A 26,246-nucleotide genomic window follows, 5' to 3' on the forward strand; every position below is an offset into this window, starting at 1 on the left:
AGGAATAAACGAACCAACCTAAAAACTAGGGAACACTTCTGAAAGAAATTGAGGAAGACATAAAGAGATGGAAAAATACTCCATGGTCATGGATTGGAAGAATTAATATAGTGAAAATGTCAATGTTACCCAGGGCAATTTACACATTTAATGCAATCCCTATCAAAATACCATGGACTTTCTTCAGAGAGTTGGAACAAATTATCTTAAGATTGGTGTGGAAAGGTAATTATTTTAAATTAATGTGGCTATGAACTGCTGCCATCCCTAACCTCAGAAAATATATTCCTTCTAATTTTTGTTGTGACCATTCATTACTCAAGCTAAATTCCAGCTCATGAATGTTGTCCATAAGGAGCCTATACCTTCCTGCTATTATTTCATATTCTTCTTCTAAACAAGGGCAGGCATACGTTGGCTTCATTAGTGCACACAGCCAGATCACCACCATTAAGGGAAATCATCTAGGTATTTTTGGTAAAATCTTTAACAACTTCCATGCTCATCACGGAACAAGGCTGATTTGTTCTGCCTTGCAGAAGGCAACAATTTGATCTCTGGTTTATGAGACAGCACTCAAAATGTTTTTCCATGTTTTCCCACCAAGAGAATCTGACATCAGCATGGTTTTTACCTTAACCAGTGAATGCAGGCTTTTCTCACCAAACATATCCCAGAGGAAGGTCAGGTCTTCCTGGCTGTCCACACGTGGCCCCAGCTGGACTGGCAGAACAGCCAACAGCTCATACAGACCTAGAAAGTGAAAAATAAAACACAAAGCGTAATCATAGAGTGATCTCATTAATTTCACTTAAGGTGTGTGTGAAGGATGGCTGGAACATGTCGTTTTTACTGGATCAGTATTCTGGACCATCAAGCAGAACGCTTCTCCGCGGAAGCCAAGGAACCTTTTTGACTTTTACAGCCCAATCAAATATGCAGCATCAACAGGCTAGCCTAACCTTTCATTTGTCAACATTCTCCAGGCATCCAAGTGGACACAACCCGAGGCAGAAAACGTGTACAAGCTTTCAGAGGAAGAAGAAAACTAAATTGTCACTACTATTGTCTCAGTGTTAGCCAAAGATCAAAAGGAGTCATGAATAGGAATAACTTCCTTAGAAGAGCAGAAAATTGATAGAGTGGCCCATTAAAAAGGTTTTGTGGTTTCCTTTTTTTTTTTTTTTTTTTTTTTAATTTTTTTTTTTTTATTTATTTACGATAGTTACACAGAGAGAGAGCTAGAGAGAGGCAGAGACACAGGCAGAGGGAGAAGCAGGCTCCATGCACCGGGAGCCCGACGTGGGATTCGATCCTGGGTCTCCAGGATCGCGCCCTGGGCCAAAGGCAGGCGCCAAACCGCTGCGCCACCCAGGGATCCCGGTTTTGTGGTTTCCAAAGAGTTCCTAATGATATATAGCTTCAAAACCATTTGCGTTATCTACATCCAAATTCAAGTTCCAAAAAGCTAAGGCCTACTAAACCATACTTGGTGTTGCTTTCTTGTAGCTGCTCATTTTTCAAAAGCAACAACCACAAGCTACACAGAACTGAGTTTACCTTTAACTCCAATCTGAGCATATGCCGTAACCTCTGAAAGAGTTAAGGAAAAGGATGCAGGTTCCTCGGGGCCCTCCTCACTAGAAGCTTCTTGGGGCTAGACAGTAGTGCCCTGTTCCACCAGTAGCCTGTTGCAGAAACCCTCCCACCTCCTTTGGGGGCCGTCAGTCCTGTCCAAGAACTGTTACGACAGTGCCTGCCCGGGGCCTCTTCAGGGAGGTGACCTAGAAGTATCAACTCTCAGCACACGTTTCACTTTCCAGTGGGATTATACAAGGTAAAAAAGGAGAAACTTCCTTTTATTTCTGTCTGCTGTCTACAAGAGCACCGAAACCTCCTGGGATCTATGACACAGGAGCATGTTGTAATTCCTGCTCTGAAGAAGTGCTGCTGTTCATCACAGGGACAGCTTTACAAGATATGTAACTAAAAGAATCGTAAATTATGGCCTGCTGATTAGTCTATTATCTTCCTAAAGTATTATCATATTCTGATAATCAGTGATCATTCACCAAATGTATTCATTTTCCCTTGGAAAGTTGGATCTGTAACTTGAGACATTAAACTCAAACATTCCTGGGATTGCATGTGGTCATAAAGATCTATTCTACTTTAGGGGGAAGAAAATGTCTCCCTATTACATTCTAAGTATTCTTGATGATTTACACTTATTCCCTTAAAAACCTGGCATCATGCCTAACCTAGCACTTATTGATGATTTCATAAAAATATTTGTAAGGTGTCCCAAATAGTCTGTTTCATATGTAACTCAGTGAGCTTCAGCTATTGTTATTATTAGTTATTCATCATGACTATTATTTTTTAAAGATTAATTTATTTTACAGAGAGGCAGGGGACAGGGGCAGAGAGAGACAGAATCTTAAGCAGACTCCACGCTCAGCATGGAGCTTGACACGAAGCTCCAAATCATGACCCTGATCATGGCTGGAGCTGAGACCAAGAGTCAGACACTCAACCCACTGCACCAACCAGGAGTGTCCATCGCTACTGCTATTGAAAAATCAAAACTCTGAGTCAAACAGACCTAGAGTCAAACCAGGTCTATACTTCATTTACCCCCCATAACTTACCTCAGCCTTCTTTCCATCATATGTTCAAAAGAAACGGTAATCTACACATGTAGTAAACTGGACAGGAAAAAATACACAAACGTATGCACATACACAAGGTATGTAAAATCTGAAAAAGCCTAAGGGACTACGTTAGTGGCGATGTACCCACATGGTCACCATAACTATGCGAGATGAGGAAGCAGGGTCAAGTGTACACGGGATCTGTATTATGTATTTCAACACATGAATCCACAGTTATCTCAAAGTACAGTTAAAGCAAGACAAGTGGTGGTTAATATGACTGTTATAAGAATGCAAAAGAACAAGGCACATAGTCCCGTGGTTGGCACAAAAGAGGCATTTGATGGATTTTTTAAAGATTTTATTTATTCATGAGACAGAGAGACAGACAGAGGCAGAGACATAGGCAGAAAGAGAAACAGGCTCCATGCAGCGAGCCCAAAGTGCTACTCGATCCCGGGACTCCAGGATCACACCCTGGGCTGAAGGCTGATGCTTAAGCACTGAGCCACCCAGGCGTCCCTGATAAAAAGGTTTTAAAAATTGGGCAGCCTGAGTGGCTCAGCAGTTTAGCACTGCCTTTGGGCCAAGGCTTGATCCGACAGGATCAAGTCCCACTGTGGGCTCCCTGCCTGCTTCTCCCTCTGCCTGTGTCTCTTGACTTTCTCTCTGTCTCTTTGTCTCTCTCTCTCTGTGTCTCTTATGAATAAATAAAATCTTAAAAAAAAAGAGTTAAAAAAAATAAAGTGACTTCTTAAGACTTCCTCAAGTGGCAACTGCCCCTTACTAGAATTCTGTCTATACCTTTACTCAACTTCACTTCAAAAAGTTTGGTTCTCTAATGAAGAACCAAGAGGAGCAGATGAATAAGCATCCGCATAAAACACATAAAGTGAAAGATCCCTATAATTTCTAATCTGTGGATAAAACCTGAAAGGAGTCTGGGGGACTAACCAAATAGCAAATCACTTCGAGATTGATGACATATGCCTTATTATCTAAATTAAAATAGAAACACAGGGACACCTGGGTGATTGAGAAGCTGAGTGTCTAACTTTGGCTCAGGGCGTGATTCTGGCCCAGGATCCAGCCCCACATTGGGCTTTTATGGGGAGCCTGCTTCTCCCTCTGCCTGTGTCTCTGTGTCTCTCACAAATCAATAAGTAAAATCTTTTACAAATAAAATAAAATAGAAAACACATATAAGAAAATCAACTTCTGAAGATGATTTTTTAAAAATTATATGGCCCCGATATTTAAGCTGAACTACATTCCTTTTCAAATCATAAACAAGGAAAACATTTAGAAAGCAACAGATAAGCTCAAGGAGATCACAAAAACCAACCTTCACAGGAGACCTATTTCTCCTCTGGCTCAGTGTCCTTTACAGTTTATCCAGGTGTGCTTTCAATTCATCTGAGTTTGAAAGTGAACGGCAAGGAACAGCAAGGTAATTCATTCCAAGATTGAAAATAAAATGATAGCTACAGGAAATTACTCCATCAATGCTAACTGCTTCTGTCACTTATTCTTTGGTTATGAAGGTAATGTGGAAAGGTCTAATATCCATAAATCATTATGATGCTTTATACTTCATTTTGAAAACAATCCTGTCTTTTTATGTATTTCATCAGGCCTCGTTCCGACACTAGCGTATCTGTCAGTTTTTAGCACTGTCAGCAACAGACCTAGCTCATTTGTCTTTATTTCTCCAAAGCATTCCTCCTGCCTGTGCCTTTCTCAGAACACTAGTAGCTGACAGTTTCTCTCTGCCCAGAGAGTTCTAGCCTCAGACTTCTGCTACTGTAGCCACCCAGGTAGAACAGAGGACATCCCCACGCACAATTTTTTGAGCAGGAGAGTGAATGCAAATCAGCACAGTATCCGCATAAGGTCCTCGGTGACAGGACTTTTGGAAACATTTGCAGCGGCTTCTGGTTTTCACTCCCAGGATCTCACACTTGTGTCTGCGCCAGGAAGAGCTCTGCTCAGGACCGGGCCCAAGGGAGCCGGGTGGCAGGGAGCTCCGAAAGGCACACTTACATCATCAGCCAAGACTGCTGTGCTGTGGAGGATGGGCACAGGGTTCTACTTCTCATAGTAGTAGAGCTTTTCATGAATCTAGAAGAAAAACAAGAGTATACAAGTTCACCTGCTAGCAAACAGTGAGATAGTTGAAGGGTTTTCAGCACTGCGAATAGAAACAGATCCACTAAACCTCAAAAAAAAATTAAACGTTTCTATAAATCTGTAGATAATAAATAAGTGGGCTTATTTCTATGGTCCAGTCTGATTCTTCTTTAAGATTCTCATGTCAATGTTCTATGTTTAAATCAAAGTTTTTCTAATTGCGACATCATTGACATGTACCACTGTAATACTTTTTATATGTACAACATAATGATTTGCTGTATATATATATTGCAAAATGGTTACCACAGTAAATTTAGTTACTATCACTGTACATTGTTACATGAGATGTCAAATGGGGGTAAAAATCATTATCAAATAGAGCCCACATAAAAGCTAAACCTTTTTCCCTTGAATAATTATGATAGTTTTCTAAAATATGTAACTTCTAAAACATATTGCTTCAGTACTTTAAGTATCAGTTGTAGTTCATATCTCTACTAAATACATACATGATGATTAATAAGGCGGCAGCCACTTGGGTTGGTACGTGATAACCATTAGAAGCAAGGGAACTGGCGTGGTGTGTGCCCTCCTGAGCATGCTGTTCCTTTCGCTTCGTCTTTTTTTTCCCCCAGATTGTCAACCTTTCTCCCAAATTCAAACTTCTAAGAAACAGAGGGAATGCTCCTAGATGAAGACATTTCTCAGAACTATTGAGCTTAGATAACTTTCTGTCCTGTAAAACAAGTAAAATTATACTATCAGGGAATAATTGGGTCCTTTCTTTCCCAACATTACCCAAGAAACAACAAAGGTGAGAATGTATTTTTAGTGCACTAGAAGACACATGGAGTTCCTTAAAAAATCTGCTTTAACAAATGCAAAACTGTTGGCTTTTACGTTTTATCTACTTCAGCTCTTACACAGGTGCCTTTAAAATGTTATACTTGAAAACTTACTTGAGCCTCTTCTTACTTACAGTTGAAGAAATTACCCCCCGCACTATATATATAAAACAGTTGCACCGCAGAATTTCCAGTTTTTAATAGGTATCAAGTAATACACTCAGAGGTATCAGGCCATCTACTCTTTAAATAATAACTGGCGATGGTTCCACACATAGAAACAAATGAGTTGGGACTTAAAACTCAGGCCACCTGGCTCAGTGTCAGAGCTTGTCGTCACTCCACATGCCTGCCTCTCAGATTAACATCTTGTCTGCCTTTTCCACGGACCTCAATCATGGCTGGATGAACAGGATAGAGAGAGGCTCGCAGATATGTGACAAATAATACTGGCTGTTTCTAATGACTACGGGATTAGGAATGGCTTCTCTTCACCCCTCCCTGTCTTTTTTCTTTCCGACAATTCTTAATTTTTCCAGATGAATTTGTATTGATTCTGTACCATAATTACAACTTAAACATTATATGCCCCAAATAAAGACATTCTTCTCCACTTCATTTCCTTCTTCTGAGGGTCTTTTATAAACAAGGAGCCCCTCTTTCCACATCATCATCTTTCCATCTTCACCCAAGTGAGTTGAGTGCGGACCCCTACCCTGCCAACCCTGGGACGTTGTATTGTATCAGGAGTTTTTAAATGCTCTCCCAGAATTTCCAAATGCTGGTAACCCTATGATGATATGTGTTTTACTCCAGGACATAATTTTAAATATGAAGTTGGTATGAAAGTAAAAATTACTTCAAGTAATTAATGTTCAATCTCACAAAATATTTTCTACCATATGTACCAATAGTGTTTTCCGGGTGTGACCAGGTAATATGGGAATTCTATTTACAGAATTTATTTATAAATTTCCAAATACTAGCCATCTCATCGTGGCTTTCCCAAAAGGGGCCTCACTTGGCTAGATATTTGGGTCACTTAATGTGCCGTGGAATCCATTGATGATATCTTACTGAGACTTTCCTCATTAGTTCTCGCAACTGAAGTTGGCTTTTTTTCTCCTGGTCCTGTCTTTATGGGGTCATAATATCAGTGTTACACTGCTTTCGCTTTTTTTTTTACACTGTGGAAAGTTTCAATCTTTTTCTATGCTCTCAAATCTCAATGCCACTAAAGTAATCTTTTCTTTAAGTGTTTGATGGCATTCCCATGGGAAACCAGGAGGATCAGATACATTATGGAGGGCAGCTTCATCCCCCAACTTTATTTCTTGTGGGTGGTGTATGGAAATTTCTCCATTTAGGTTTTCTATCTCTTCCTTTGTCAGTTACAGTAAACACCGTTTTCCTACAAAATTACTCATTTTTTTCTGGCCTTAAAAAATTAAATGAATCTGACTCAGTTGGGGGATGGGGCAGATGGCAGAGGATTAGGGGTCCTCAAGCACCTGGCCCCACCAACTTACCTAGACCAGAGACCCCTTCTGGATCTCCTTCAGAGGTGGCTCGTGGCCCCTGCAGCCCCCGCCCATCCCCATGCATCTCCTCGTGTTCGCAGGCTGCTCTGCCAGCACTCACCATTCGGGTCCTTCTCACAGTAGCACTGGTACTTGCACTCCACCACGTTCTCCAGAAAGGCCTTCACCTGCTCCTTGTCCTCGAAGTCCACCAGGCCTGGCACGGACCCTGCTGGCCTGGCAGAGCTCAGCCTGCCTCTCTGCATGCCTGTGGCATGGTCACGTGAGCAAGTGGAAGGCCATGGCCTGGGGCGGAGCCTCCGGCTGGAGCCTGGGCGAGGCTGGGCAGGGCTGGGCAGGGCGTGCCCCCAAGGTCTCTGTGCTGGTCTCCCATTCAGGAAGGGAGTGCACAGTCCATCTACCTTTGAAGACCCTTGGCTGTTGCCACACCTCTTGCTTCTCTGGCTCCTTCCCTCTAACTGGTGACAGCCTCTCTGCAGCACTTCTGTGCCAGCTTTATGCCTCCCAGCATTACAGGATCCGTGGTCTCTCATGTGGCCCATGGGCAGTTTCCACTGGCAACTTAGCACTACTGAAAGAAAAAAAATCAATTAATATTTTTATGCACCTGGATTTGAAGTTGCAACAGGATTATTATTTTTGCATAATTGTTTTCATAAGGCTGTGCCAGTGCTGCACAGGCTAAGCTTGTCAGAGCTTTGCTATTAACCTTCGCAGCACTGCTTATCACCATTGTGTTTGGAAAATTTCTACTATACAACTATAATTATCTCAAGTCATATATTCAAGTAATTAAGATAGGTAAAAGACTTCAAATTAGTTCATAAAAGCCTAGTCATTGAATATAGCAATACAGAGGTGTCTGGGTGGCTGACTTGATTAAGCATCCAACTCTTGATCTTGGCTCAGGTCATGGTCTTTGGGTCATGAGATTGAGCCCCATGTTGGGCTCTGGACTCAGTGTGGAATCTGCTTGAGATTCTCTCTCCTCCTTCTACCCCTCTCCTCTCTCTCTCTCTCTCTCTCTCTCTCTAACAAATGTTGGGAAAATAAAGAAAATACTAATATAAACATAGAGATTCCTATCTTCTGAATATTTAGGATCTAATTCCCAAACAATCCAAGGTTACAGGAATATAGACATTATGATATTCACCAATAAACTGACAATGTTCATACCAGCCCTCATTTAAACATTTCTTCCCACCTAATACATGCCCTCTATGCTGTCATTGGTTTTTACCTTGGATGCCATTAACATGACTGCAAAAATACAGGACTTCACAGGGCTGATGAAAATGATGACGAAGTGATGCTGGTGGTAAACAAGCCTCTGAAAGAGGTCTGCTAGTCAGCAACTGAGAAAAATGTAACATATCTGACAAAACTCCCCACTTTGAAAGGGAACAATCTGAATACCGAACTTTAAAAATGAACAAAAACCAAATACTACTGGAGAAACTAAAGTCTTCAAATATTTTTGTTAAACTGCCCTTTTAACTGGAAAAGTCAAAGTGCTATTATAAAATGTTGGCAGCAATATTATGCCAACAAAGGAAAATTCAGCAGGATACAATGCATCCATGCTAAGAATTAGCAGTTACAACTGTAACCTACAATATTCTTAATTACATTTCAAATGTGGTCACATTTTATATTTCCTGTTCCTACATAAAGTTCTGTTCACTTCCCCCACCATTTTCTTGCTCTTTTCGTACCTGTTTAATGCAGATTAATTGTAACTGGCCTTTTCCTACTATGTATTATTACTAGATAAATGGACCACAGAATAACAACATCAACAGAGAAAGCTAACAGGGTTCCGACCTTCACTGAGAGTGAATCTAGCTATGCCAGAAGTGGAACTGAAAATGCATTTATTTCACAAAAGCAACCAAAAAAAATAATAAGCCACCCAAACAGTGTCAGAATACAAAGTACAATAATAAGAATTAGGTTTTCTTTATCCTGAGAGCTAATTTCCCCCACCTCCAGGGCTTTGTCATTTAAGAAATTCTGTTATACAGTGTCATGAAGCCACCAAATTTCTCCAATAATTTTTAAATTAAGGACATCGACCTTTTGCCAATAAACTGTTTCCAGAGAAAGCACAAACTAACGCTTTCTAGGATAAAAACTGATAGCCACTAAAAATAGAGATGAAAACAAAATAGACTATACAGGACAACTGGATTCCTACATGCACAAGAATGTAGATTCTTAGATCCCTATCTCACACCATACACAAAAAATTAGCTGCAAATTTTAAATCAAGGGGTAAATCCTCATAACCTTGGGTTTGCAAAGAGATTCTTAGATATGCTACCAAGAGCATAAGCAGCACAAGATAAAATGGACACTGATCTTTATAGAAATTAGAACTTTTGTACAAAGGATACTATCAGACAAGTGAAATGATAGCCTACACAAGGGGAAAAAATATTTGCAAGGCGAAAATATGATAAGGGTTTAATATCTAAAATATATAAAAAATGCCAAACTCAACAACAAAAAGGCAATCAGATCGCCAAAGACTACCTGAAAACATGCTCAACATCATTAGTCATTAGGGAAATGCAAATCAAAACCACAATGAACTACCACTTCATGCCCACGAGAATGGCTATAATCAAAAATTACTCAGTGTAACAGGTAGTGATGAGGATATGGAGAATTGGAACCCTCATATAATGCTGGTAGGAATGTAAAATGGTGCAGACTCCACGGAAAACACTTTGATGGTTCCTTCTCACAAGCCTAAACAGAATTACTATATAAGCAGGCATTTCAGCTGCTAAGTGTCTACCCAAAAGAACCGCAATCGGGACTCAAAACAGATAGTTGTACAGCAATGTCCATTGCAGCACCATTCACAATAGCCAAAAGGTGGACACATGCAAGTGTCCATCAACAGACAAATGGACAAACAACATGCAGTGTATACACATAGTGCAATGTTATTCAACCATGAAAGAGAAGGAGATTCTGATACATGCTACATGGACAAACCTTGAAAGCATTGCATGGAGTGGTATAGTTACAAAAGGGCAAGTACTGTATAGTTCCATTTATGTGAACTATGTAAAACAGTTAAAATATAGAGACAAAGCGTAGAATGGTGGTTGCTGGGAGCTGGGGGTGGGCAACAAGGGAAGGTAGCGCTTAACAGCCACAGAGTTTCTGTGTAGAGTGATGAGAAGGTTTTGGAAATAGAGAGTGGTGACGTTTGCACGACATTCTGAATATACCTAATGCCATTACATTGTACGTTAACATGGTAAAAATGGCAAACTTTATACATGTATCTTACCTTAAAGAAAAACTGAAAAATAAAAGCCAACTACATGTACATTATGAAACATTGTACTCCTTACAGCTAAAAGAGAAATCACACCACTGCCATTAAGATTATACAATGAGTCTCAAAATGAAAGACAAAAACTACATAATGAATGAAAATTATTGGCAGAATTCCTGTATGAGAGGACTGTTGCACATACAAAGTTCTGTACAATGCCATGAGACACAACATATTCAGCAACTTGTTTACATGGCATTTCTGTAAAGACTAAGATAATAATCACAATAAGATGATATATTAAACCTTTTTAAATGAAGTTTATTTTTATCTATTTTTAATTCTTTTTCCCTTATTTTTTGTATATTTGTTATTGGGGTTCGATTGGCCAACATATACTACAACACCCGATGCTCATCCCGTCAAGTGCCCCCCTCAGTGCCAGTCACCCTGTCACCCCAACCCCGGCCGACCTCCCCTTCCACCACCCCTTGTTCGTTTCCCAGAGTTAGGTGTCTCTTATGTGCTGTCACCCTCACTGATATTTCCCACTCATTTTCTTTCCTGTCCCCTTGAATCCCTTTCACTAGTTTTTATATTCCCCGAATGAATGAGACCATATGATGTTTGTCCCTCTCCGACTGACTTACTTCACTCAGAATAATATATTAAATCTAACAGACGACAGGGTAACAAATAGAGAATTTGCTTCTGTATCTCCCTCTAGATCTGGTCTAGTCTGATTCACCTGCTTCTTTTGTGTATAAATTTCTGTCACCAATTAACAGTATTTATTGAATACATACAGTACAGTACAGTCACTGCAGGAAAGTCTACTGCTATTACCCACTGTAATAAATAAAGCCATTCATTTGAAAAACTCAACAAAAGGAGAAATGACGGTTGGGCTTTTTGTAATAGCAAGAGCACGCAATGTAGCAGAGTCACTGGCTAACATGTAGTAAGTATGCTAGCAGATATTTACACCTTACAAGAAAACTATTAATAGAACAGAAGTGAAAGCCCACCTCTAAGAGCTACTGTGAGAAATGCCACTAAGTGATTTTCCTGTTTAAAAATGAAAAATCCAGGGCAGCCCGGGTGGCTCTGCAGTTTAGCGCCAGCTTCGGTCCAGGGCCTGATCCTGGGGACCGGGGATCGAGTCCGACATCTGGCTCCCTGCTTGGAGTCTGCTTCACCCTCTGCCTGTGTCTCTGCCTCTCTCTCGCTCTGTGTGTCTCTCATGAATAAATAAAATCTTAAAAATTAAATAAAAATTAAATAAAAATGAAAACCCATTATTACATGAAGACGACTTTTTGCTTCATTCATAAATACTTGAGGAGCAGTAACAAGGACAAGAACAAGTGTCCTGGTTTAATTTAAGAATGAAGCTCTATGTACTGATCTCCCCCCAACAAAAGTTGTATCCAAATGCCAAATCACACGCTGCTTTCTGTTCACACAGAACAGCTTGCGGTCAGCCACATACCTAATGAGCTTGATTTGCTATGGAAGAGAACTGTAAAAATAAAAACATGATCCATTCAAAACTCCAGAGTATACCTCATTTTGGAAGCCATTTGAAGAAAAAAGAGCAAGTTGAAGATGCTGATTTTCCATGATGAAATACACTCAATATCAAAAGGGAAAAATAATTCATGTTTTAAATGAAATATGAAAACAAAACATTTGTAGGACATTGGCAAGGCCAATAAAGTCCATTCTAGTTACTTCAAAGGGCTTCTGCAAGTGGCAATATTGCAGTGATATAGTCAAAACCTTTCTTCTTTCGAATCTACTGCTTTAAGAATGGAACTTCATGCTTTTGATGTTGGAAATAAAGGTTAACCAGGTTTCTTAAGATGAGCCTATGGTATAAACAATTTGAATGTTGGCCAAACATTTTTTTCTTTTTTTTTAATAAATTTATTTTTTATTGGTGCTCAATTTGCCACCATACAGAATAACACTTAGTGCTCGTCCCATCAAGTAAGTGCCCCCATCAGTGCCCGCCACCCAGTTACCCCCACCTGCCACCCACCTCCCCTTCAACTACCCCTAGTTCGTTTCCCAGAGTTAGGAGTCTGTCATGTTCTGTCTCCCTTTCTGATATTTCCCACTCATTTTTTCTTTCCCCTTTAATCCCTTTCATTATTTTTTATATTCCCCAAATGAATGAGACCATAAAATGTTTGTCCTTCTCCGATGGACTTATTTCACGCAGCATAATACCCTCCAGGTCCATCCACGTCGAAACAAATGATGGGTATTGGTCATTTCTAATAGCTGAGTAATATTCCATTGTATACGTAAACCACATCTTCTTTACCCATTCATCTTTCGATGGACACCGAGGCTCCTTCCACAGTTTAGCTATTGTGGACACCGCTGCTAGAAACATCGAGGTGCAAGTGTCCTGGCGTTTCATTGCATTTGTATCTTTGGGATAAATCCCTAGCAGTGCAATTGCTGGGTCCTAGGGCAGGTCTATTTTTAACTCTTTGAGGAACCTCCACACAGTTTTCCAGGGTGGCTGCACCATTGCACATTCCTACCAACAGTGCAAGAGGGTTCCCTTTTCTCCACATCCTCTCCAACTTTTGTGGTTTCCTGCCTTGTTAATCTTCCCCATTCTCACTGGTGTGAGGTGGTATCTCGTTGTGGTTTTGATTTGTATTTCTCTGATGGCCAGTGATGCGGAGCATTTTCTCATGTGCTTCTTGGCCATGTCTGTGTCTTCCTCTGTGAGATTTCTGTTCATGTCTTTTGCCCGTATCTTGATTGGATTATTTGTTTCTTTGCTGTTGAGTTTAAGAAGTTCTTTACAGATCTTGGATACTAGGCCTTTACTGAGATGTCATTTCCCAATATCTTCTCCCATTCTGTAGTTGTCTTTTAGTTTTGTTGACTGTATCTTTTGCTGTGCAAAAGCTTCTTACCTTGATGAAGTCCCCATAGTTCATTTTTGCTTTTGTTTCTCTTGCCTTCATGGACGTATCTTGCAAGAAGTTACTGTGGCCAAGTTCGAAAAGGGAGTTGCCTATGTTTTCCTCTAGGATTTTGATGGATTCTTGTCTCACATTTAGATCTTTCATCATTTTATCTTTGTATATGGTGCAAGAGAGTGGTCTAGTTTCATTCTTCTGCATGTGGATGTCCAATTTTCCAGCACCATTTACTGAAGAGACTGTCTTTTTTCCAGTGGATAGTCTTTCCTCCTTTGTCAAATATTAGTTGACCATAAAGTTGAGGGTCCACTTCTGGATTCTCATTTCTGTTCCATTGATCTATGTGTCTGTTTTTGTGCCAGTACCACACTGTCTTGATGACCACAGCTTTGTAGTACAACCTGAAATCTGGCATTGTGATGCCCATGGCTATGGTTTTCTTTTTTAAGATTCCCCTGGCTATTCGGGGTTTTTTCAGATTCCACACAAATCTTATAATAATTTGTTCCAACTCTCTGAAGAAGTCCATGGCATTTTGACAGGGATTGTATTAAACGTGTAAATTGGGATCCCTGGGTGGCGCAGCGGTTTAGCACCTGCCTTTGGCCCAGGGCGTGATCCTGGAGACCCGGGATCGGGCTCCCGGTGCATGGAGCCTGCTTCTCCCTCTGCCTGTGTCTTTGCCTCTCTCTCTCTCTCTCTGTGTGACTATCATAAGTAAATAAAAATTAAAAAATAAATAAAAATAAACGTGTAAATTGCCTTGGGTGATCACTGACATTTTCACAATATTAATTCTTCCAATCCTTGAGCATGGAGTATTTTTCCATCACTTTGTGTCTTCCTCACTTTCTTTCAGAAGTGTTCTGTAGTTTTTAGGGTATACATCCTTTACCTATTTGGTTAGGTTTATTCCTAGGCATCTTATGCTTTTGGGTGCAACTGTAAAAGGGATTGACTCCGTAATTTCTCTTTCTTCAGTCTCATTGTTAGTGTACAGAAATGCCACTGAATTCTGGGCATTGATTTTGTATCCTGCCACACTTGGGCCGAACATTTTTAAAAGAAGTAAACAGAACTTATTTAAAAGAAAAAAAGTTATGTATGTATTGAAGTCTTTAAAAGAGCCAGAGGAAAAAAACATGCTTTGAAAGATTACTTCAAAACAGAGATCCTGACAGCTGACCTCTAACTAGAAATTTTAGGAATAATCATTTCATCATCTTTCACTATACTGAAATATAAATAGATAGATGATAGATAGATAGATAGATAGATAGATAGATAGATAGATAGATGATAGATACACAGATAGATAACAAGAGCCTACCTAGCATTCTTTGCTTACTAAAAATGCCATTCAAGAAGATGCAGGTGGCCTGGGTCGAGGTCCTGGGATCAAGTCCCTTGTTGGGCTCCCTGCTTGGAGCCTCCTTCTCCCTCTGCCTGTGTGTCTGCCTCTCTCACGACTAAATAAATAAAATCTAAAAAAAAAAAAAAGAACAGAGGCAAACAGGGAGATCATTCAAGATAGTCACATAAAAACTTCTGAAATCCTTTCCCTCAAAAGACACAATATATCTACAGCTACATATAAAACAATTATCTCTGAGCAGGACAGCTACTCCACAACGAAGAATTAAACAGACAGGGAGGAGAGACAGATGTAGTTGTATTTTTGCCGAAAACCTCACCTCCCCCCATGCAACGACCTATGGAGGAGGGGTTGCACAAATACAGAACCCCTCCCTGAGGGAGGGAATCTGTACTACACATCAGGCACCATGACCCATGGGAGATGCACCAGACAGACAGCCCCCAAAGCACCTGGCTTTGGAAACCAGTGGAGCTTCCGTCCAGGAGACTCCTAGGGCTGTACTGAGTGCAGGCTCTGCTTTTACAGGGCTCACAATCAGACTCATTTGCCTCAGGACCCAGTACAAAAGCACCAGTTTGAAAGGAGCCTAGACCAGATGTGAAGGGGTTCCATTTGCTAATCTTAAAGCATCTACCAGAAGGGCAAAAGCCCACTCAGATTCCCTCCAAAGACAAAAGATACCGGAGGGTGCCATATTTACGCTTTCTCTACCTTGCTACTGCCAATGCTGGCAGGAGCTATTTTTGCATTCCCATAACCTTCTAGTACCTCCTTCCCCCTCCATACTGCTGCCACGGCCCTGCCAGAAGCAGGAGGCCAGTGCCCTGACCTCTAGTTACACTCCCACTGCCAGAGGCCTCCAAGCCAGCAGGTACATGCAACCCACACAGGGGATGCCTACTGAATATGAGACTCTGGGGCCAGGGTGGATTGTGTTTGTGAGCCCCACAGGTCTAGAATAATTGGGGAAACAGTATGAGAGACAACCAAACACTGAAGCAAGGCTACTATAAACAAAAATGTTCACCCACACACAGCCACACCTTCAGGACTAGAAGAGATAGCTGTTTCACCTAACACAAAGACATACATACATACAAAGTCAGGCAACATGAGGAAACAGATAAACATGTTCCCAATGAAAGACCAGGATTAAACCCCAGAAAAGCTCAACAAAGTGGGTATAGACCAAATGTACCTCAAAATGTAAGGCCACGTATGACCAGTGCACAGCTAGCATCATGCTCAACAGGGAAAAGCTTCCTGCTTAACATCAGGAACAAGGCGAGGATGCTAACACAGTATTGGAAGTCTTGGCCACAGCAGCTAGGAAGGAAAAAGAAAGAAATTGGAACCAAATTGTAAAGGAAGAAGTAAAACCATCACTATTTGTAGATGATACAATTTTATACACAGAAAACCCTAACGACTCTGTGGAAAAAAAAGACTGTTAGAACATTAGTTCTAACCTTATTTCTAAATAAATTCAGTAAAGTTGCAGGTACAAAACTGATATACACAATTCTGTCACACTTGTGTACACCAACAACAAACTATCAGGAAGAGAGACTAAGAAAACAAATCCCATTTAAAATTGCATGAAAAAATACCCAAGAATAAATTTAACCAAGGAGGTGAATGATCTATACTCTGAAAACTATAGGACACTGAGGAGAGACAATGACACTAATAAGTGGAAAGATATTCCATGCTCATGAAGAATATTGCAAAAATGTCCATACTGACCAGAGCAATCTACAGAGTCAAGGCAATCTCTATTGAAATTCTAGTGGCATTTTTCACAGAAATACAACAATCGTAAGATTTGTATAGAACCACAAAAGATCCCAAGCAGCCAAAGCAAATCTTGAGAAAGGACAAGTCTGAGACATTACACTCCTTGAATTCAAGCTGTAGTATCTAACAACTAAAGTAATCAAAATGTATGGTATTGGCATAAAAACACACACACAGATTCGTGGGACAGAAAAGAGAGCCCCGAAATAAACCCAGGCATATAAGGCCAATTACTTTACAAGAAAAGAGGCAAGAATATACAATGGAGAAAGACAATGTCTTCAATAAATGGTGCTGGGAAACCTAGACACCTACATATAAAAGACTGAAACTGGGCCATCATCTCACACCATACAAAGAAATTAACTCAAAATGGATTAAAGACTGGAATGAAAATCCTGAAATCATTAAACTCCTAGAAGAAAACATGGGTCGTAAGCTCTCTGACATCGCTCTTGGAGATTTTTTTTTTTCCTTTTTGGATCTTATGATTCCAAAGGCAGTGGCATCAAATAACAAAACAAAACAAAACAAAACAAAAAAAAATTGAGATAACATAAAACTAAAAAGCTTCTGCACAGCAAAGGAAATCATCAACAACAAAAAAGGCAATCTACCGAATAGAAGGAAGAACTGCCAATTCTATCCAATAAGGGGTTAACAGCCAAAATATATACAGAAATTCATATAGCTCAATATCAACAAGAAACAAACAATTCAATATTAAAAAATGGACAGAGGATCTGAATAGACGTTTTCCCAAAGACGACATACAGATCACCAACAGGCACACGGGAAGATGCTCAACATCACAAATCATCAGAGTAATGCAAATCAAAATCACAGTGAGATACCGCTTCACACCTCTGAGAAAGGCCAATATCAGAAAGACAAGAAAAAATAAGTACTGATGAGGCTGTGGGCAAAGGGGGACCCTAGTGCACCGTTGGTGAGGTTGTAAATTGGTGCGGCCACCACAGAAAATAATCTGGAGAACAGTCAAAAACTTAAAAATACAACTCCCACATGATCCTGCAATTCCACTTTTGGGTATTTATCTGAAGATTCAAAAGGATACATGTACCTCTATGTTCACTGCAGCATTATTTACAATAGCCAAGATATGGAAATAACCAAAGTGTCCTTCCTTTGAGGGATGAATGGGAAAAGATTTACACACACACACACACACACGAATACTATTCAGCAAAAAAAAAAAAAAAAAAAAAAAAGGAATACTATTCAGCCATAAAATAAATTAGCCATTTGCAACTGGCATGAATCTGAAAGGTATTATGCTAAGTGAAAAAAGTCAGAAAGAAAAAGACAGATATGGTATGATTTAACTTATACCTGAAACTAAACAACAAATAAAGTCAGAAATACAGAGAATACATGGGTGGTTGCCAAAAGGGAAGGGGGTGAGGCTGTGTGGGTAAAAACGGATAAAGGGGATCAAGAGTCCCATCATCCTCTTACAAAATGAATTCACGCACAGCATGGTGACTATAGTCAATAATAACGTATTGCAAATTTGAAAGTTGTTTTCAGAAAATACGTCTGAAAAGTTCTTAGCACAAGAAAACAAATGGCGTGACTGTGCATGCAGAGAGATGTTAACTAGACTTACTATGGTGTTCATTGTGCAAGATATACAAATGCCAAATTTTATGTTGCACGCCTGAAACTAGTGTGTCATATATCGATTATAATTTAATAAAACGAAAAAAAAAATGGAAGGAAATAAAAACATGTACTGATTCACTGAAAGACATAGTTTGATAGCCACAAACCCTCAATACAGGAGATTCTAGAGCTTTTTTACATTAAACAGGTGAAAAATCAGCCTGGATGACAAGGCTGAGCTGTAAGATTGGGACTAGAACAAACAAAATGGTGGTTATACTAAATGAATAATGACGTTGATGTAAAGCAAAATAAGGATGTCTACAAGGTTGTGAGGGGTTTTTGTTTTTCTGTTTGTTTTCTAGAGAGAATTAAAATACAGGACACAATAGCACTGAAGTTGGCAGGAAAGTATATGGGGCAAAAGTGCGCTAAGATTTCTGGATCTTTTCCAGATGAAAATAGACAGATTAAGATAGGATTTTATAATAAAGGATTCATGTCATAATTTCTAAGGTAGCCACTCAAATAACAGAAAGAGAATGTTTTAACTTCTCAACTGTATGCAGGGAAAACCCTAACCAATCCAAAAGAAACAAAGAAAAATCAGGACAAGAAAACACAAAATACGTCAGATTTTAAATTATAAAGATCATACGTCATAATGAACTGTAGTGAAGATATTCTAGCTGAAAGTAAAGACTTCTGACTTGTTACCTCAGAAAGCTCCAACTGTAATTCACAAAAGCTGTAATAAAGCAGGAATATGGAAGAGTTGACAATAAAAGGATAGGAAAAGATATCCTGCAAATGGCAACAAAAACATATCTACTTTAAAATAAACTCTATTAAAAAGTATAAAGTGTAGTAATTCACCAGCAAAATAACAAATTTATATTTAATAACAAATTTAAATATATACAACAAAAAATGAACAGAGGGAGCCTGGGTGGCTCAGCCGGTTAAGCACCTGCCTTCAACTCCCGACAAGATTCCAGGGTCCTGGAATCAAGGCCCACATCAGGGTCCTTGCTCCAGGGGGGAGCCTGCTTCTCCCTCTCTCTCTCTCTCTGCCTGTCACTCCTCCTGCTTCTTCAGTGTCCGATAAATGAATTAAATTAAAAAAAAAAAACACAAAAAAAAACTGAACAGAACTGCAAGAAGAAAACCATGGTCATAATGGGAAACTTTTTTACCATACTTCTCTTGGTAACAGAGAATAAACGAACAAAAATCAGTGAAAACACAGAATATTTGAATAGGTTTACAAACTTGATCTACAGACACATACAGAAAACTATACTTAATGACTGCAGAATATACCTTCTTTTTAGACACAGACAGGATACATTACAGATATTGAATATGTAGCTGGCCGTAAAGTGTAAACACATTTCAAAGGACTGAAATAATGCAAATTAGGTTTTCTGACCTCAAAGCAATTAAGGTAGAAATCAGGAACAAGATAGATTAAAAAAATCCTTATTTGTAAATTCAAGAAAAGTCTAAGTAAGCAACTACAAAATGATTCTAAGTTAAGAAAACCAGTACCTTGGGAGAAATGGCCTTAAATGCTAACGTTAGGAAAAGAAGAAGGTTGAAAATTTATGAACAAACGTTCATAACAAGAAAAAGAATTTTTTTAAAAAAGTCAATGAAATAAAAACTAATATACAATGAGGAAAATTAATAAGGCCAAAGGTTTATATCTAAAAAGACTAATGCCAAAACTCTGGCAATATTGAGGAAAGAGAAGAAAGGGCAATAAGTACCAATATCAGGACCAAGAAGAAAAACAATTAGCATAGAAACTGCACATGTGAAATATTATAAGCAACCTTTTCAGAAATTTGACAATGTAGTTGAAATGGACCAAATCTTAGAAAAATATGAATCATTAAAACTAATCAAGAAGAAATAGAAAGCCTAAACGTTCTTGTCATCTTTAAAATAGTTACCAATATCCTTATCAAAAAGAAAACATCCAGGCCCAAGGAACCCAACAAGTCAGTTCTGCTAAAGGACAAACGAACTTCAGTCTTTCATAAACTTACCCACAGAAGAGTAGAGACTTCCACCTCACAACATAAGGCTACCCAGGATATTGTGAAGATCTGATGAGAGAGATAAGAAAGCAAAATTATGGGCTGAAGTCTCATAAAAGGAGACATTAAAGTTCTAAATAAACTAGGAGTCAACTAACTCCAGCAGATTATATGTAAAGGAGAACAAATCATGAACAAATTAGGTTATCTCAAATAATAGTCCAATGATAGCCAGTTGAACAGTCAAAAATCAGTAAAAAAAAAAAAATGTCAAAAACCAATGAACTTTCCTATGTTGAGACTGACAGGAAACAAATCATATGATCATTACAATAAATAAATAAAAAGCACTTGACAAAGTCCAATGGCTAGTCATTTAAAAAGTCATTTTACACAGAATAAACGGAAACTTCTTAAATTGAGTAAACGGCAAATATGAAAAAAATAATCTAGAGCAAATATGACAAAGAAGAAATGTTGAGAGAATTTCTTTTGAGATCCAGATTCACACATAATAAACAAAAATCTAGAGTAGCGAAATCAAAGTGAAAATGAAAAAGGGAATAGCTTTTTGGTCACACATTAAGGAAATGTTTCATGAATACAATTCAGAAATCACTAACCTAAAGGAAAATGGTGCTCGACGAGTAACTTCTGCATAGAGAGTAGGGGAGGACAGAACAAAGCATGAGATGACAAAATATTTTTCCATATGTTTTCCCACCAAGAGAATCTGACATCAGCATGGTTTTACCTTTACCGGTGAATGCAGGCTTTTCTCACCAAACATATCCCAGAGGAAGGTCAGGTCTTCCTGGCTGTCCACACGTGGCCCCAGCCAGCCTGCACAACAGCCAACAGCTCATACAGACCTGGAAAGTGAAAATAAAACACAAAGCGTAACCATAGAGTGATCTCATTAATTTCACTTAAGGTGTGTGTGAAGGATGGCTGGAACATGTCGTTTTTACTGGATCAGTAATCTGGGCCATCAAGCAGAATGCTTCTCCGCGGAAGCCAAGGAACCTTTTTGATTTTTAAAGCCCAAATATGTAGCATCAACAGGCTAGCCTAACCTTTCCTTTGTCAACATTCTCCAGGCATCCAAGCGGACACAACCCGAGGCAGAAAACGTGTACAAGCTTTCAGAGGAAGAAGAAAACTAAATCGTCACTACATTTGCCTCAGTGTTAGCCAAAGATCAAAAGGAGTCATGAATAGGAAAAACTCCTTAGAAGAGCAGAAAATTGATAGAGTGGCCCATTAAAAAGGTTTTGTGGTTTCCAAAGAGTTCCTAATGATATATAGCTTCAAAACCATCTGCGTTATCTACATCCAAATTCAAGTTCCAAAAAGCTAAGGCCTATTAAGCCATACGTGGTGTTGCTTTCTTGTAGCTGCTCATTTTTCAAAAAGCAACAACCACAAGCTACACAGAACTGAGTTTACCTTTAACTCCAATCTGGGCGTATGCCGTACCCTCTGAAAGAGTTAAGGAAAAGGATGCAGGTTCCTCGGGGCCCTCCTCACTAGAAGCTTCCTGGGGCTAGACAGTAGCACCCTGTTCCACCAGTAGCCTGTTGCAGAAACCCTCCCACCTCCTTTGGGGCCCATCAGACTCCTGTCCAAGAACTGTTACGACAGTGCCTGCCCGGGGCCTCTTCAGGGAGGTGACCTAGAAGAAGTATCAACTCTCAGCACACGTTTCACTTTCCAGTGGGATTATACGAGGTAAAAAGGAGAAACTTCCTTTTATTTCTGTCTGCTGTCTACAAGAGCACCGAAACCTCCTGGGATCTACGACACAGGAGCGTGCTGTTATTCCTGCTCTGAAGTGCTGCTGTTCATCACAGGGACAGCTTTACAAGATATGTAACTAGCAAAGAATCATAAATTATGGCCTGCTGATTAGTCTATCTATTATCTTCCTAAAGTATTATCATATTCTGATAATCAGTGATCATTCACCAAATGTATTCGCTTTGCCTTGGAAAGCTGGATCTGTAACATGAGACGTTAAACTCAAACATTCCTGGGACTGCATGTGGCCAAAAAGATCTATTCTACTTTAGGGGGAAGAAAATGTCTCCCTATTACATTCTTAAGTATTCTTGATGATTTACACTTATTCCCTTAAAAACCTGGCATCATGCCTAAGCTAGCTCTTATTGATGATTTCATAAAACTATTTGTAAGGTGTCCCAACATAATTCGATGTATAATAATGCAGGTCTCACTTTACACGTACACAGATACACACAACTTTAAAAACATGACAATTGCCAAGATCAGCGATTAAGGTCAGAGGTTCAAATTGAAAATTAGGTAAAAAGGAGGTAGAATTTCGCTATTTTATTATTGATTTAGGAGCAACAAAAGGAATTCCTTGTTCCTTGGAAATATGGTTAGTTTAATTAATAATACTAGTTCAACTATAACATAATTTATGAGGTATAGTTCTGGGGGGGGGGGCAATAACTGAGGTAATGTATTAGAACAGCCCCGGCATATGGTAAATAGTCTATTTCATATGTAACTTAGTGAGCTTCAGCTATTGTTGTTATTCCTGTTATTCATCAGGACTATTATTTTTTTTAGGATTAATTTATTTTACAGAGAGGCAGGGGACAGGGGCAGAGGGAGACAGAATCTTAAGCAGACTCCACGCTCAGCATGGAGCTTGACACGAAGCTCCAAATCATGACCCTGATCATGGCTGGAGCTGAGACCAAAAGTCAGACACAAAACCCACTGCACCACCCAGGAGTGTCCATCACTACTGCTATTGAAAAATCAAAACTCTGAGTCAAACAGACCTAGATTCAAACCAGGTCTATACTTCATTTACCCCCCATAACTTACCTCAGCCTTCTTTCCATATGTTCAAAAGAAACGGAATCTACACCTATAGTAAACTGGACAGGAAAAAATATACATACGTATGCAGATACACAAGTGTGTGCATATAACACAGGTAAAATCTGAAAAAGCCTAAGGGACTGCATCAGTGACGATGTACCCACGTGGTTACCATAACTATGTGAGATGTCACCACTGGAGGAAGCAGGGTCAAGGGTACACGGGATCTGTATTATGTCTTCCAACACATGAATCCACAGTTATCTCAAAGTACAGTTAAAGCAAGAGGAGAAGTGGTGGTTAACATTGTTATAAGAATGCAAGGGAACAAGGCACGTAGTCCTGTGGTTGGCACAAAAGAGGCATTTGATGAATTTTTAAAAGATTTTATTTATTCATGAGACGGACAGAGAGAGAGAGAGAGGCAGAGACATAGGCAGAAAGAGAAGCAGGCTCCATGCAGGCAGCCCAAAGTGGGACTCGATCCCGGGACTCCAGGATCACACCCTGGGCTGAAGGCTGACGCTTCAGCACTGAGCCACCCAGGCGTCCCTGATAAAAACATTTTAAAAATTGGGCAGCCCGGGTGGCTCAGCAGTTTAGCACTGCCTTTGGGCCAGGGCTTGATGGACTCCCTGCATGGAGCCTGCTTCTCCCTCTGCCTGTGTCTCTAACTCTCTCTCTCTGTCTCTGTGTGGCTCTCTTAGGAATGAATAAAATCTTAAAAAAAAGAGTTTTAAAGAATAATAAAGTGATTTCTTAAGACTTCCTCAAGTGGCAACTGCCCCTTACTAGAATTCTGTCTATACCTTTACTCCACTTCAAAAAGTTTGGATCTCGAATGAACCACCAAGAGGAGCAGAGGAATAAGCGTCCGCATAAAACACATAAAGTGAAAGATCCCTATAATTTCTAATCTTTGGATGAAACCTGAAAGGCGTCTGGGGGAGTAACCAAATAGCAAATCACTTTGAGATTGATGACATATGCCTTATTATCTAAGTTAAAATAGGAAACACAGGGACATCTGGGTGATTAAGAAGCTGAGTGTCTAACTTTGGCTCAGGGCTGATTCTGGCCCAGGACCCAGCCCCACATTGGGCTTCCTATGGGGAGCCTGCTTCTCCCTCTGCCTGTGTCTCTGCCTCTCTCTGTCTCTCTCACAAATCAATAAGTAAAACCTTTTACAAATGAAACAGAAACCACATCTAAAAAATCAACTTCTGAAGATAATCGATTTCTTTTTAATTATACGGCCCCGATATTTAAACTATGGCTTTTCAAAACCATCAACAAGGAAAAAATTTTAAAAAGCAACAGATAAGTACTAGGAGATCATGAAAACCAGCCCATCGCACCCTGCGCCGCACCCACGCCCCGGCAGCGCGTGGTCCGGGAGGCCCCGCCAGCGAGACAGCCAGCCCGGGCGAGGGAGGAGGGCGCCGCGTGCAGCCCGCGCCCCGCCCGCGGCCCCGGCGGCTCGCACCTTCCTCAGCGCCGACATCCTCGAGCGCTCTGAGTTCAGCAGGCGAAGGGCGACATGCTTTGTGGCCCGTCCGTCCATCCGCACGGCCAGCCGACAATCCGCGGGGCCGCCGCCGCCGCCGCCACGCGCCCCACCGCGCTCCAGCCCCGCACACGCTCGGAGCCCGCCGCCGGCGCCTGCGCACTGGGCGCCCCGGAGGCCTGGCGCGCTGGGGGCCGGCCGGCGGGGGGAGGCACCTGGGGAAGGGCCAGGCGAGCGCGGGGAGCCCAGGCAGCGCCGCGCCCCGTCGTCCGGGGTTCCTTCCGCCCCACCGCTCCCCCGCCCCTGCCGGCGCGCAGGCCCCGCCCCGGATGCCACCTGTGGCGCGGGTCCCCTGGCGCTGGAGGCGGCGGTAGCCTGCAGCAAGTGCAGCTCGCCCGCAGCCCCACGGTCCCAGCGCGCCTGCGCGGCCGGTGCCAGGGCGACACGAAGGTAGCGCGCGTCCCCCCAGGGGCGGTGCCCCGCATCCGGAGGACAGACCCGGCACTTGCTGCCTCGTGCGACGAGGACGGAGGCTCTCAAGCTGTCCAGGGACCGTCTGTCCGCCGCTGGCGCTGCCCTAAACACGAGCCGCTTCCGCCTGGGCCCCTGGGCCCTCGCCGCTGCCGCGCGGGAGCCGGACGCCGCCCCCTCCTCAGGCCCCGCAGCTCCTCCAGCCCGCCCGTCTGCCCGGCACAGCCCGCGCGGCACCCACGCCGCGGGAGTGCCGGGTCCGGGAAGCACCGCCGGCGAGGCACCAGGCCGCAGCGCGCAGCCCACGACCGGTCACTCCTGCAGCTCGGGGTCCCTGCCCGCGCCCCGTCCGCGGCCCGTACCTTCCTCAGCGCAGACATCCTCGGGCGCTCGGAGTTCAGCAGGCGCAGGGCGACAGGGCACACGGCCCGTCCATCCGCAGGGCTGGCCGTCAGTCCGGGGGACCGCGCTCGAGCGCAGTGCACGCTGGGAGCCCCCCGCCGGCGCCTGCGCACTGGTCGACCGGGAGGCCCCGCACGCTGGGGGCCGGCCTGAGTGCGGAGGCACCTGGGGAGGGGCCACACCCGCACCGGGGAGCCCAGGCAGCACCGCGCCCTGCCGTCCGGGGGTCCTTCCGCCCCACCGCTCCCCCGCCGCCGCCGCCGCCGCCACGCGCCCCACCGCGCTCCAGCCCCGCACACGCTCGGAGCCCGCCGCCGGCGCCTGCGCACTGGGCGCCCAGGAGGCCTGGCGCGCTGGGGGCCGGCCGGCGCGCGGAGGCACCTGGGGAAGGGCCAGGCAAGCGCGGGGAGCCCAGGCAGCGCCGCGCCCCGTCGTCCGGGGATCCTTCCGCCCCACCGCTCCCCCGCCCCTGCCGGCGCGCAGGCCCCGCCCCGGATGCCACCTGTGGCGCGGGTCCCCTGGCGCTGGAGGCGGCGGTAGCCTGCAGCAAGTGCAGCTCGCCCGCAGCCCCACGGTCCCAGCGCGCCTGCGCGGCCGGTGCCAGGGCGACACGAAGGTAGCGCGCGTCCCCCCAGGGGCGGTGCCCCGCATCCGGAGGACAGACCCGGCATTAGCTGCCTCGTGCGACGTGGACGGAGGCTCTCGAGCTGTCCAGGGACCGTCTGTCCGCCGCTGGCGC

General features: G+C 42.3%; 1 protein-coding gene across 14 annotated transcripts; it reads right to left on the bottom strand.

Moving 5' to 3' along the window:
* Positions 1-188: 188 nt before the first annotated feature.
* Positions 189-25,587, bottom strand: LOC119869196. 14 transcript variants are annotated; one of them, XR_005387020.1, is made up of 8 exons: positions 25,468-25,587; positions 21,023-21,140; positions 20,278-20,337; positions 15,999-16,126; positions 7,274-7,744; positions 5,297-5,523; positions 4,698-4,775; positions 189-753 (listed from the first exon to the last, which is right to left on the bottom strand). XR_005387020.1 is itself a non-coding variant. In XM_038589204.1 (8 exons), the coding sequence occupies exons 6-8, from the start codon at positions 14,757-14,759 to the stop codon at positions 563-565; spliced, it is 669 nt and encodes a 222-aa protein (XP_038445132.1). In that variant the 5' UTR covers positions 14,760-14,906; positions 15,999-16,126; positions 20,278-20,337; positions 20,892-20,922; positions 21,023-21,140; positions 25,468-25,587; the 3' UTR covers positions 189-562. The 14 variants fall into 14 exon arrangements, 10 of the variants coding, with proteins under 10 accessions (XP_038445132.1, XP_038445131.1, XP_038445129.1 ...); XR_005387019.1 differs by having other exon boundaries at positions 4,000-4,775; XM_038589204.1 differs by lacking the exons at positions 4,698-4,775; positions 5,297-5,523 and adding exons at positions 14,753-14,906; positions 20,892-20,922.
* Positions 25,588-26,246: the final 659 nt, after the last annotated feature.

The sequence above is a fragment of the Canis lupus genome, unplaced genomic scaffold, assembly GCF_011100685.1.
Source record: "Canis lupus familiaris isolate Mischka breed German Shepherd unplaced genomic scaffold, alternate assembly UU_Cfam_GSD_1.0 chrUn_S1748H1944, whole genome shotgun sequence".
NCBI lineage: Eukaryota > Metazoa > Chordata > Mammalia > Carnivora > Canidae > Canis > Canis lupus.

Bases quoted from the DNA above. Each gene is read 5' to 3' on its own strand.
- LOC119869196 (XM_038589201.1), bottom strand. The intron at 754-7,273 runs GTGAGTGCTGGC...TTCACTTTCTAG, and splicing joins CTGTGAGAAGGACCCGAATG to GTCTGTATGAGCTGTTGGCT.